Genomic DNA, 14,378 nt, shown 5'->3' with positions numbered 1-14,378 from the left:
CGTTTTTTGAAAACGCGGCTATAGGCCTGACATAAAACGCAGCTCAAGTCATGTACAAACGCGGCTTTAGACCTGTCCTATGGCCGCGTTTCCTAGAAACGCGGCTAAAAAACGCGGCTATAGCGCGAGTTTTTGGTAGTGGGAGAAATACCACTCAGGTCCAAAACATTTCAAAATTGACCAATTAGGTCCCTAAAAGACATATTAGTCCTTAACACCCTTAACACCGTTACCCTTCTGTCAATTTTCTTTCCCTCACTCAGAACTCTCTCTAGTCTCTTCTCTCTAGTTCCTTTCCCTCTTTCAATCCCAGCCAAAGCCATAACAAAAAAACCCAAATCTTACCACAAAACTATATTGTCTCTACACTATCAAACCCTCCAAATTGCCCCTAAAGAGCCCCTTAACCTCAACAACCAAACTCTCTTCTCCAAGCCTCCTCAACCCTTTACTCAAAACCTTAACCACATACTCATCCGCCTCAAAAGTGGACCCCCACCCACTCCTCTTCATCATCTCGTAAATCTTGACCATCGGTTCCCTCCTATCAGCACCAATCACTGCCTTGATCAACTTAATGAGCCCCTTGTTATCACACTGGATCCCACCCCCACCATAATCTATCTCCAAGTCACAGATCAGACAATCGAGATCTTCCACCATTCTGTTCTTGGTGAGAGCAGTGGCCATGTTAGTGTAGAGGGACAAGTTCAGGTTGTTGTATTCAGATCGGACGGCGGAGAAGGCGTGGAGAGCGAGGGTGTAGTGGTCTTGGCGTAGGAGTTGGTGTAGGGTAGCAAGGAGGTCAGATTTGAGGAGGCGAGAGAGGATGGGGGAGTAATCGGGTGTGGTGGAGGACTTGTGAGCTCGCTTGAGGGTTTGGATGGCGTTGATGGCTATCCAAATCTCACCCCAAATCCCATCGTCTGTGGCCCTAGCTTGATCCGGTTGGAATTTGGATTTGGATAGTTTTGGCTTTGAGTTTTGTGGTAAGGTTTAGGTTTTTTTGTTATGGATTTGGCTGGGATTGAAAGAGGGAGAGGAATCAGAGAGAAGAGACTAGAGGGAGTTTTGAGTGAGGGAAAGAAAAATGACGGAGGGGGTAAGGGTATTAGGGACTAATATGTCTTTTAGGGACCTAATTGGTCAATTTTGAAATGTTTTGGACTTAAGCGGTATTTCCCCAAACCTCATGGTAGTTTTTTGGAATTTACCCTTTATTTTTATATGAATTAAGTTAGTGAATGTTGGCTCAAAGGTAAGGATGAAGGGAAGATTCGAACAAGTGTCATTTGCTCTCGAAATATTTTTCAAAACAAATCAATGTCTTAGAGGGAGTTTGGATAGCATTTATCACCAGGGTTTGTGCATTTTGTTGAAATAATGTGGGTCCCATGGCACTATTCACGGACCTACAAAATTCATCTAAACACAAATTCACACATTTAAAAATTATTTTGCTACAATATTTTCAGTTTTTAGTTTTCAGTTTTCAGCAAATAAGCGGTATCCAAACACGCCCTTAATGTGTTTTCCTCCCCTAAAAGTCATATATATATATAAAGGTCGTTTCATTTGAATGAGAAGTTGTTTAAGAACAATACCTTTTGGCTTTTTAAAAAAAAAAACATCATATCACTAAAATGATGCTTTTCTGGTTGGTTAAAATCAAATCTCTTGGCTAAAATATGTGTGTTCACAATGGTTGACAAACTTACCATTAAAAGTTCATGTTTGTTCATGTGTGAAAGATATACTTACTTTGATGGCAAATAGAATAGACTTAACAAAGTTATCTATTCAACAATATATTTATCTTGTCCCCACCCCAATGAATAAGGTATGTTTAAGATAACGGTCACTTATGAAATTTTTACCTTAGAAATATGTAAGGTCTTCGTACAAATTTGTAATTATCCTCAAATAAAAAAAAACATCAAATAAAATCCAAAACTAAATCACCAAAAAATCTATAAAGTATCAGTGGAAATTAAACCCAAAAACTAGAGTGAATACAATACTAAACAACAAAACCCTTAAATCTGAAGGGGGAGGAGGGGGTGAATTTGACAACTCAGTAAGTAACCAAATTCCAACTAACTAAATCAAACACCATTACAAGAAAAACGAGCTATTGCGGTGGGTTTTTTTGCGGCGGTTGTGAAAACTACCGTTATATGTTACATATTGCGGCGCTTTTTTGGATCGCCCCTGTACATGAGATATATTGCGGCATTCAATTGAATCGCCATAATAGATCTATCATTTTGCGGCGTACTACAGTGAGGGTATATAAAATCGCCACAATATATATGTTTTAGAGGCATTTGACTTAGCTATAGTGGCGCTCTATCAAACCACCGCAATAGATATAGCCTTTTGCGGCATACTACAGCTGCGGTATATAAAAGCATCGCAATATATGAGTTTTAGCGGCTTTCGATTTAGTTATAGCGGCGGTATTATCAAACCGCCGCAATAGATACTTTTTTGAGGCATAGCTTCTTAGTTATAGCAGCAGTTTTGACTGCCGCAATAGACCTTTTAATTGCCCGAATCTAGTCTAATTTTTCCCTTTGTTTTTTTGTCCTTTCCTCGCCTAAGCGCCATTTGTCTTTTCATTTTTAGCGCCTTTGCGTTTTCCCTCTATTAGTCTCCCTCTAAGAAAAACACACACACACACACACACTCTCTCTCTCTCTCTCAAAATCTCTTCAAGCCTCAGCATGTGCTAAACCCACTTGCATTTCGCTTTCTCGGCAACCCAACTCGCTGGAGACCTAAAGGCTTAACGATGGTCCCAGCACGAAGACCCACTCATCGTCTTCGCTATCACCCCATTCATCATTTTCTCACGATATATAGCTTGTCTTAGTCATCTTGACCCACTGCTAGTCATGTTGATTCTTCCATTCTCGACTTCCATGTTCGTTTGCTCACACTTCCAGCGATGTTTTTTTTTTTGTTATTTTTTTTAGGTACATAAAACTCATTTACCCATTTATTACCCATTTAACTAATTACTTCCAACCCAAACCCAACCTAACCCAATTATTATGGGTAAACCCTAACCCACCCAATTACCCAATAAACAAAATTACCAAAAATGCCCCTAAAACTTGAAAATGACCAAAGTACTTCTAAAATCCTTTAAATTTACTAAAATATCCCATAAACCTAAAAAACACCAAATATGCTAAAAAACCACTAAAAATTACCAAAATACTCCCGAAATCTAAAAAAATGACGAAATACCACCTAAAACCTAAAAATTGACCAAAATACCCCATAAACCTAAAAAATAACCGAAATAACCCCGAACTTAAAAAATTACCAAAATATCCTCAAAAACTAAAAATTGACCAAAATACACCCGAAACTTAAAAAATGACCGAAATACCCCCGAAACCTAAAAAATGACCAAAATACTCTTGAAACTTAAAAATTACCAAAATACCCCCTAAACCTAAAAATGACCGAAATACCTTCGAAATCTTAAAGATTACCAAAATACCCTTGAAACCTAAAAAATTACCAAAATATCGCTGGAACATAAAAAATGACTAAAATACCCCCCAAACCTAAAAAAATGATCAAAATAACCCCAAAGCCAAAAATTACCAAAATACCGCCGAAACGTAAAAATTGACCAAAATACCCCCTGAAACCTAATGAATGACTGAAAAATCCCGAAACCAAAAAATGAAAAAAATGCCCCTTAAACCTATAAGATGATAAAAATACACCTTAAACCTAAAAAATGACCAAATACCACAAAATCTTAAAATGATCAAAATACCCCGAAACCTAAAAAACTACTGAAACAGCCCCAAAATCTAAAAATTAACGAAACACCCCGAAAACCTAAAAAATTACTAACATTCCCTTGAAACCTACAAAATGACTAAAATACTCCTAGAACCTTTAATTTGATGAAAATACCCTCAAAACAGAGTCTTTTGGCTAAATATTGCAAAAAATGAAGTTTTTTGTTGTTATAGCCACTGTTCAAAGTTATTTGGCAAAATGAGGAAATAGAATGAATTTCGGCAACAGCGTTGCCGAAATTGCATAAAAAAGTATGAGAGAGAAATAAATTTGCAGGTGATGGCAGGATTTGAATTTCGGTAATCCCATTACCGAAATTCCTGCTGCCCAAACTATTACCCGAGTGAGTGCCCAAATAAAAACAATTGTGGCAATGCCATTGACGAAAACGGGAAAAAAAAAAAAGTCAATTGTGGCAATGGCATTGCCGAAAATTGGGGAAAATATTTAAAAAAAAAATCAATTGTGGCAATGGCATTGCCGAAAATGGGGAAAAAAAGTAAAAAAAAAAAAAAAAAAATCTATTGTGGCAATGGCATTGCCGAAAATGGGTGAGAAAAAAAAATTGTGGCAACCAAGTCGCCGAAAATGGAGGGAAAAAAAAATGCTTCGTCCACAACATTTTTCATAACAAATTACAAGTGGTTAGTTGTTATTGGTTTAAATTTAAACTTAATACTAAGATAACTTTTGTGCCCCAATAATAACAATCAGTAACAACCTACCAGTTAGGATTTGTTGTAAAAATGTTGTGGATGTATCATTTCTAAAAAAAATCGTAGTGTCAAAATAGAAAAAAAAAAAAAAAAGTGGCAAATTGTTTTGTGGCAATTGCATTGCCGAAATAGAGGGGAAAAAAAAAAAAAAAACAATTTGCCACTTTTTTTTTTCCTTCTATTTCGGCACCACGATTTTTTTGAAAAATGATACGTCTACAATATTTTCACAATATTTTTACAACAAATCCTAACTGGCAGGTTGTTACTGATTATTATTATTGGGGCACAAAAGTTATCTTAGTATTAAGTTTAAATTTAAACCAATAACAACTAACCACTTGTAATTTGTTGTGAAAAATGTTGTGGACGAAGCATTTTTTTTCCCTCCATTTTCGGCGACTTGGTTGCCACAATTTTTTTTTTCTCACCCATTTTCGGCAATGCCATTGCCACAATAGATTTTTTTTTTAAAATATTTTCCCCTATTTTCGGCAATGCCATTGCCATAATTGACTTCTTTTTTTTTTCTTTTTTTTTTTTTACTTTTCTCCCATTTTCGGCAATGGCACTTCAATTGGTTTTTTTTTTTTCTTTTCTCTCATTTTCGGCAATGGCACCTCAATTGGTTTTTTTTTTTTTTTTTTTTTTTTCCATTTTCGTCAATGGCATTGCCACAATTGTTTTTATTTGGGCACTCACTCGGGTAATGGTTTGGGCAGCAGGAATTTCGGTAATGGGATTATCGAAATTCAAATCCTGCCATCACTAGCAAATTTATTTCTCTCTCATACTTTTTTATGCAATTTCGGCAACGCTATTGCCGAAATTCATTCTCTTTTCTCATTTTACCAAATAATTTTGAACAGTGCCTATAACAACAAAAAACTTCATTTTTTGCAATATTTAGCCAAAAGACTCCTCAAAACATCTAGAATACCCAAAACCTCCATTTTGGTAATTTTAGAGGCTTCAGATGTATTTTGTTCATCTTATAGGTTTAGTGGTATTTTGGTCATTTTAGATATTTTGAAGGGTATTTTGGTTGTTTTGAGGTTTAAAGCTATTTTGATCTTTTTAGTGTATTTTTGGTAATTTTATAGGTTTTGGGTTATTTGTGGTCATTTTAGAGGTTTTGGGTGTATTTTGGTCATTTTGTAAGTTTAAGGGTATTTTCTTCATTCTATAGGTTTGAGGGTATTTCAATAATTTTTCTTGGTTTCGAGGGTATTTTTATGTTTGGGGGTTTTGTGGTCATTTTTAGGTTTTGAGGGTATTTTGGTCAATTTTTAGGTTTCGAGGGTATTTCAATCATTTTTTAGGTTTCATGGGGATTTTGTTCATCTTTAGGTTTTGGGGGTATTTCAGTCATTTTTTAGGTTTTAGGAGTATTTTGGTTATTTTTTTGTTTAAGGGGTAATTTGGTCATTTTTAGGTTTTGGGGGTTTTTCGGTCATTTGTTTGGTTTAGGGGGTATTTCAGTCATTTTTAGGTTTTGAGGGGTATTTCGGTCATTTTAGGTTTTAGGTTTCGGGGGTATTTTAGTCATTTGTTTGGTTTAGGGGGTATTTTGGTCATTTTTAGGTTTAGGGGAGTATTTTGGCCATTTTTTAGGTTTAGGAGGGGTATTTTAGTCATTTTTAGGTTTAGGGGGGTATTTTAGTCATTTTTAGGTTTATGGGGTATTTTGGTTATTTTTTAGGTTTCAGGGATATTTTGGTCATTTTCTATGTTTCAGGGGGGTATTTCGATCATTTTATAGGTTTCTGGAGTATTTCAGTCATTATATAGGTTTTTTGGGGTATTTTGGCTATTTTATAGGCTTAGGGGGTATTTCGGCAATTTTTTAGGTTTAGGATAGTGTTTTGGTAAATTTTATGTTTCGGGGGTATTTATGTCATTTTTTTTAGATTTAGGGGGTATTTTAGTAATTTTTTAGGTTTAATCGGTATTTTGGTCTTTTTAGTGGTTTTGAAGTATTTTAAAGTTGGCTAATTTCTAAAGGGATACTTATGTCATAATTGGGTCTAATTGGGTACCAGTTAAAACCCAATAAACATTAATGTTAATTGGGTTTAATTGAGTTAATACCCATTTAACCCAATTAATAGTTGGGTGAGTTTGGGTCTTATTTAAGTAGGTGGGTTTGGGTTTGGGTTGATTTTGCCACCCCTAGGTATTTCTGTTAGGACATATGTGGCAATTATTATGAACATATGTCATTTAGAATTGATTAACCATTTGACAAAACGCACTTAACTTGTAATTGGGTAGATCTAGGATGGTTTAAGTTTTCAAGCAACATATTGTTCAAGTCATGCAAATCTGTTCAAGAATCAAGTGAAGAAGTGATGTATTTGTGTAGGGTTTCTTTTCTCACAACTCTAGACATATATAAGGATTATTTTAAGGGCCGTCTGAGGTGACGCAACTCGATGCAAAGTGATTATTCACTCAAATTGTGACCGGAGACAATTTGCCCTACTGTGTTTGTACGTTGTAGGGCTTTGTAACCAAAGAGCTTCTTGATCTTCATTGTGTGGATGAACTGAAGAACTTTGCAGCTAAATCTTTCTCAAGTTGGTGTGTAAGCTGTGTACTGGGATCTGCGCATCGATTGGTTAGTCATGTATTGGGAGCTGTGCATTGAAAGGAGAGATTGTCACTAAATTACAAGTCCAATTGTGTATAGGAGTAAGGGTTCAATTGTAGGTTGGTATAAGGTACTGGGATTCCTTTACTTGTAACCGCTTGTTTTAATAATAGTTGATTATCGGGAGTGGTGTCCTTAAATTCACCCGGTGGGGTTTTGCCTCGGTGATTTTCCCCATTCCTAAACAAATCACCTGTGTAAAATTTATTTTTCGCTGCATTTATTTATTTGGTGATTTATTCGGAATGCCACGTTATCTTATTGGACTTCTCTGATACTGCTCTTCCGATTGTCATACACAAGTGGGGTTGGGAATCTCTATATGAGATACCCGTGAGTTGTCCTTCCATGATCATACAGGAGTTCTACTCCAATATGCACGGTTTTGATTCTTTGGTACCTCAGTTTATTACCTTTGTTTGAGGTACTCGATTGGTAGTTACTCCGAAGCTTATCTCCAAAGTGCTACATGTTCTGAGAGAATCACATCCTGATTACCCCGGTCAACGTCTGAGGACTGTGTCTAAAGACGAACTTTTGTCTCTCTTTTGTGAGACACCTTCTTCATGGGGTAAGCGTCAAAACACCTCATGCTTGGGCTTTGCAAAAGGTCTGAGGTTCCTGAATATGGTGATGACATTTGTTGTATATCCTTGTCTCACTATAATTCTATTACTAAGCCTCATGCTTTCCTTTTGTTGTCCCTCATTGAGGACCTTTCTATAGACTTTCCTTCTCATTTCATTCTCTCCCTTATAGATGTCTATAATGATACAACGACTCGTGATAAGTTTATCTTGCCTTCTGCTATCACGAGGATCATTCGCCACACCTCTGTCTCCTGTCCCAAGTCTGATCATTTCCCCATCATGCGTGCCATTAACGCCGGCATTGTTCTCTAGAGTGAGGCTTAGCTTTGACCGAAGCGGCCACAAATAGAGACGATAACTCCTTCAGCCTCCTTCACTCTATCCACCTTCCCTCCTTCTTCTTCCACGGGTGGTGTGACGCTTGAGGCGATCATGGCATAGCTTGAGCACGTGGATGCTGACCTTGGTACTCTCACTACTAAGTTGTATCAGGTGAACACTCGTGTGGGTCGTATTGCATGTCGTTAGGCTCGCCTTGGTGGCTTTGTTGCTTCTCCCTTTCCATCTCCACAAGCTTCAGAGGATAAGGATGATGATGATGGCTCTGGTGATGATGATGATGATGAGGATGAGGATGCTAGCTCTTTTAGTTATGAGAGATGACTGCTTCTTAGTGACTTGCCATTTGTCATTCATGACAAAAAAGAGAAGTAGTTTTGGGAATGAGAGTAGTCATGTACCTAGGGGGAGACTTAGCATAGGACCTTTTTGTTAGGGGGAGTGTTTTTTTTTTGTCTTGAGGGATGTAGTGAGGTTTATATGTACTTTTCTTTTCTTTCTTTTTAGTTACATTAGGCCGGTGTACAGGTCTTGTGACCACTTAGTAATAGCAAACATTGTATTTATCTTTGATATATATATATATATATATATATATATATATATATATATATATATATATTTGATGATGTTGTTATCATGTTTCACCTATCTCTCCATGTGTTGTTTCTTTTATCTCTTTATACACATGTTTCTTATGTATGCAATATTTTATTTTCTGTTTCGCACTAAGATGCCTTGATGAGTATTATTTAAAGTGTTTTAGAAATAAAGATTGTCAAAATCTATCATGCCATGAACTCTCTTCTTGTAAAATTTTTTAAGAGTTTGTGTTAGGATTTGATTTTTTTGTATTCAACAAGTGAGTATGAGTTGAGTGATTTATGACTTCTCTCATTTTTAATTTGTTTATTGTGGTTTTGTCACGGATTGCCAAAGGAGGAGATTGTTAGGACATACGTGGAAAATGTTATGAACATATGTCATTTAGAATTGGCTAATCCTTTGACAAAACATATTTTACTTGTAATTGGGTAGATCTAGGATGGTTTAAGTATTTAAGCAACATATTGTTCAAGTCAAGAGTTAAAGCCATGCAAATTTTTTCAAGAATCAAGTGAAGAAGTGTTGCATTTTAAAGCTCGACAGATTGTATCTATCGAGGTTTAAAAGGAAATTTTAGCCCGATGCTCGACAGTAGCTCAACAGATAACCTATCTATCGAGATTTGCGAAAATCAGATTTCCAGATTTGTTTTTCACGCATATCCAAGTTATTTGTGTAAGGTTTTTTTTTTCTCACAACCCTAGACATACATAAGGATTATTTTAAGGGTCGTCTGAGGTGACGTAACTTGATGCAAAGTGATTATTCACTCAAATTGTGACCAGAGACAATTTGCCCTAGTTCATCTTTCTCTTGAAGAAGCTGCTGCGTTTGTATGCTGAAGGGTTTTGTAACCAATGAGCTTTTTGATCTTTATCGTGTGGATGAACTGAAGAACTTTGCAGCCAACATCTTTCTCAAGTTGGTGTGTAAGCCACGTATTGGGATCCGTGTATCGATCGGTTAGTCACATACTGGGAGCCGTGCATTGAAAGGAGAGATTGTCACTAAATTGCAAGTCCAATTGTGTATTGGGGTAAGGGTTCAACTGTAGGTTGGTATAAGGTACTGAGATTCCTTTTCTTGTAATCGTTTGTTTTGATAATAGTGGATTCTTGGGAGTGATGAACTTAAATTCACCTATTGGGGTTTTGTCTCGGTGGTTTTCCCCATTCGCAAATAAATCACCCGTATCAAATTTATTTTCCGTTGCATTTAATTATTTGGTGATTTTTTTTGTGCTACCACGCGTGTTGCATGTTAAATTGACCTAATTAATTTACTTGGCTAATTAATTGGTTAATTTACCCAAGGGGTCAATACATTTTTGGCCAATCAATTTTGGTCATTTTTTTAGGTTTATGGGGTACTTCAGTCATTTTATAGGTTTAGGGGATGTTTTGGTAAATTTTTAGGTTTAATGGGTGTTATGGTCTTTTTAGTGGTTTTGCATATTTTAGAGTTTGGTGATTTATAAAAATGATAATTTGGTACTCAGTCAAAACCCAATTAACAATAATATTAATTGTATTTAATTAGGTTAATACTTATTTAACCCAATTAATAATTGGGTGGGTTTGGTTGGACAAACAAGTTTGGGTTGATTTTGCCACTCCTACCCAATATATAAGATTTAGATTTCATTGGTGACAAAATAAGGGTATGTTTGGTAACTGTTTTTTCTCCTTATTTTATGTTTTCAAAAACAATTTTCTATTCTTGAGACTAAAAACTTTTTTGGCAATCCAAAATGGACTAAAAACAAAAATAGTTTTCAAAACTCAATTTGTGAAGGATACTAAAAACATGCAAAAGGTTGTTTCGGTTTTTAATTTTTAAAAGTCAATGAAAAAACGCATTTAATTTAATGAATCTCTCTTATTTAAAGAGTTAGCATTAGAGTTCAAATCCTAGTAAAAACATATTTTAGTATTTTCTTTTTTTTTCTTCAAAAAACTATATTTTTAATTTCAACTAACCAAACATGTTTTTTATTTCAAAAATACAAGAATTTTATATTATATATATATTCCTGAAAGCAAGTTTTTAAAAATAAAAACAAAAACTATTACCAAACATAACATTAGTTTTCATCACTATTGGCAAAAAAAATTAGATTTAATTAGTGACAAAATAAGTTTTGGTCACCATTGGTAAAAATTAAAAATAAAATAAAGGCGGGCTTTTAGTATTTTGGGCGCTAGATTTTTTTTTTTAAATTATTATTTTTCCCTTTTAACCTTAAATCCCCAATCTCACGCCTCTCTCTCTCTCTCTCATGCCTCTCTCTCTCTCTCTCTCTCTCTCTCTCTCAAATCCTGCATCTCCAACCTCCGCTTCTCCAACCACAGCGATCATCTTCTCGTCTCCTCATGAGATAAGGTATTGCTTTTCTCTCTTCTCATGGGTCTTATCCGATTTTGGTTACTAATATCAACCTGCACCATTCTTTTTCTGTCATAGTTCTATGATCTTCCAACAAGTCAAATTCTCAATCCAAAGCATTTTCATAGGGATCTTAAAATGTGTTTTCATGATTTTTGAAAGTCAACTCAAATCTCAATAATATCATAATACTTTCGTAGTTTGCGTTCTAGGTGGTTGGTGTTCACATCACTTATCTGAATGTGTGATTCAAACCATAAAAATAAAAAATAAAAAACTCTTTGAGGCTCAATTATTAAAAGTTTCTAAGTTCCCAATTGAATAATGCTATAATTGTGATGGCAATTCTAGGTGGTTGGTGTTTACATCATTTGTCTGAATATGTGATTCAAACCCTTCAAAAAATATTTCTTTTAAGGGTCAATTGTCAAACATTTCTAATTTCCCAATTGAATAAAGGTGTAATTGTGATGGCAATTCTAAACTTAGCCACAGAAACTGGTGGATCAAAGTCCAAAGAAAATGACCAATTTTGCAAACCATTTTAGGGATTCTTGTAGTGGACTTACATTTAATAGGTGTTGCCTTTTTTTAGTTCTTCTGAGTTGGAATGGATGCTACAATGTCGACTATCTCATATACATGTTTATGTAATTGATTGTAATCTATCTTTGATGCTTCTCTCTCTATTCTTTGTACTAAATATTTTAGTAAGAAAATTGATTCTCTCCCACACTATTTAAAGCATGCTTTGGATACTACTAATCCAAGGTTTTTCCTATCTTCAAGTATATACAATTGTTGAGGAGCAAGGGTTTCAATGGCATTTATGGTAATGGGGGGAGCTCATATACTAACTAGAACACACCTTGGTTGGTGTTTTATTTTCCTGCCTAATAAGCAATGTTTATTGACCTCTCATTGTCTTGGATATTTCTAAAATTTTGAGGTCTTATAGACATTGTTGATGCCCATTTTTACAAATCCATACCCAAAAGCCTATGAGGAAGAAAGCCTAATCAAGGCCCAAAGGCCCACCAAGAAGACCAAAGAGCAAGAGAGATTCAAAGGAAGTAATGCAATGGAAAGTGATCTGTAGCAATACAAATCTACCGCAGGATACAGATCTACCGTAGGATACAGATCTGCCGCAGGATGCAGATCTGCTGCAGAATACAGTTCTTCAGTAGAATGACTTCAGCAGATGAAGATAAATTGGGCCCAAGACCCTTTTGATCCAGTCAACATTATTTGGGCCTACAAAAGGCCCAAATCCTTTTGGATAAAAAAGATTGGCGTGAAAGCTAATATAGAGAAGCACGGTGAAAAGAAACACGGAACGACAGAAAGTGTCAGTAGCAGGAATCACGTGAAAGAAAGAAAAGTTAAACCAAAGGAAATAACAAACGCATAAGACAAAAGGCACGCAGCAGGATGAAACAGAACTAATCTACTATGGCAGAAATGGCGTGGGAACGAAAGAAGACAAAGGAGTAAGCACAGAAAGGTCGGGGTACCACCAACCTGTACCCAGCCAATACAAGGGAGGTGGGCCCACGGTCAAGGAGATTCAGAGGGTGTGGTTTGGTGGTGGAGGGAAAAGGGGGTCTATATTTGGTTTCCTGCCATGACTTCTTTTGGAAAAATACCTTGCTGGGATGGTATCTTAACCAAAAGAAGTAGTGGATGGTGGGGACCATCTGATGCATGCCATAGAGTTAGGTAGTAAGGTAGCCCAATGAACCAAGAGGTAGAGGTATACATCAAGAACAAGCGAAAGGAATTTTGTCATGAAATGAGAATGGTGTAGCAAACAAACTGAGCAATGGTAGTGGTCGGGGCAGCCAATGGGTCAGTGGGTAGTCCTGAATGGATGCCCACAATGAACCAAAAACAATTGGTGAAACCCTAGGGGTAAAAGGGAGAAATCCCATTGAATTAGCTCACTATAAAAAGAGGTAGCCATGGATGAGAAAAAAAAAAAAAAAAAAAGGAGGAGGGGAGAAAGGAAGCACGGAAGACCCAATGGGAATGGGACCCAAGAGAGGAAGCACCTAAAGGAAAAGGCCCAAATGAGAAAAACAATTTACGGCAAGAGAGTAGTAAGGAAACTAAGAGTAAAAAAAAATAGAACGGAGAGAAAGAAAGAAAGTGGTAAAAAGAAGAGAGAAAATGTGGCAGGTATAGGGGCATGCATCAATAGACTATCTTTTCCCTCCCTCTTAGCAAACCCACTCTTTGAAGTCTCCAAAAAAATGATAGCTAGTAGCCATTTAGGCCTATTCTCCAAAATGCACAACTTTGATGACAAAAGCTTATGGCAGGAGCCTATGACAAGGTTGTTCAATTTGGGGTTTGGGTTCCTTCTTGGTTTACTTATTCTATGGGAAGACTCAATATTTGATTTTGAGCGCAAATATATTTGATTTCACTCATTAAAACTTAAATCTGCTGTATTTAGTTATCCTACTGTAGCACGTTTTTTATCATGTCTGCCGCATTAGTTGTCCTGCTGTGGTATTTTTACTTGCTGTACTAGTTATTTTGCTGTATCACCTTTTTATTGTATTTATAGTGTTATCTTAACCTTTCCTACTGAAGCTTTCTTCTATATTTGTTGTTACGTGTTTTACTTTAGACCCATTATCCTGCCACAAGTATATATATATATATATACACACACACATATATTTTGTTTCTCACATTCTGTATATACATATTAGTATATTTATGAATATACATATGTATATATTTGAGAATATGCTAACCCATGTAAGCTAACACTTGCTTGATTGATATTTTCTTTGGGTTTTAGATTTGTTTGTGTGCAGGAAGTAGAAAAGTATTTTTGCCGAAAATGAAGAGTAGTCATTCGCAGCAGGTAGCTTTATTAACACAGTAGAAAGCTTAACTGCACGGCAGACAGCTTTATTAGCACAGCAGGAAGCTTAACTGCTGGCAGACAACTTTATTAACACAGCAGAAAGCTGCACTGCATGGCAGACAGCTCTATTAGCACAATAGAAAGCTTAATTGCACAGCAGAAAGCTTTATCACGCAGCAGACAGTTTTACTGCACAGCAAATAGTTTTACCGCATAACAGAAAAGTCAGACCTGTGGCAGATTCTGGAGAAAATTCCTTCTGTGGCAGAAACAAGGAATAAGCCCACTTTGCAGCGTCTTCCCTTAGGCTTGCACTCATCGTTTGCGCACAAGCCGGACCAAAGAAAGTTGCTATTGGACCTGTCCTAACTCCCTGA

At 36.2% G+C, this 14,378-nt stretch overlaps 1 protein-coding gene across 1 annotated transcript; it reads right to left on the bottom strand.

Annotated features, from left to right (window-relative positions):
- Positions 1-363: 363 nt before the first annotated feature.
- LOC142606127 (protein THYLAKOID ASSEMBLY 8, chloroplastic-like) lies at positions 364-14,320 on the bottom strand. Its single transcript, XM_075777525.1, has 2 exons — positions 14,233-14,320; positions 364-938 (listed from the first exon to the last, which is right to left on the bottom strand). The coding sequence occupies exons 1-2, from the start codon at positions 14,318-14,320 to the stop codon at positions 364-366; spliced, it is 663 nt and encodes a 220-aa protein (XP_075633640.1).
- Positions 14,321-14,378: the final 58 nt, after the last annotated feature.

Source organism: Castanea sativa, chromosome 8, assembly GCF_040712315.1.
Source record: "Castanea sativa cultivar Marrone di Chiusa Pesio chromosome 8, ASM4071231v1".
NCBI lineage: Eukaryota > Viridiplantae > Streptophyta > Magnoliopsida > Fagales > Fagaceae > Castanea > Castanea sativa.
This window is presented reverse-complemented; position numbering and strand designations above follow the sequence as displayed.

Coding starts and splice junctions, on each gene's coding strand:
- LOC142606127 (XM_075777525.1), bottom strand. CDS start 14,320: ATGAGTGCAAGCCTAAGGGAAGACGCTGCAAAGTGGGCTTATTCCTTG. Junction 939..14,232: donor TTCTCCAGAATCTGCCACAG/GTCTGACTTTTC, acceptor AACCGGATCAAG/CTAGGGCCACAGACGATGGG.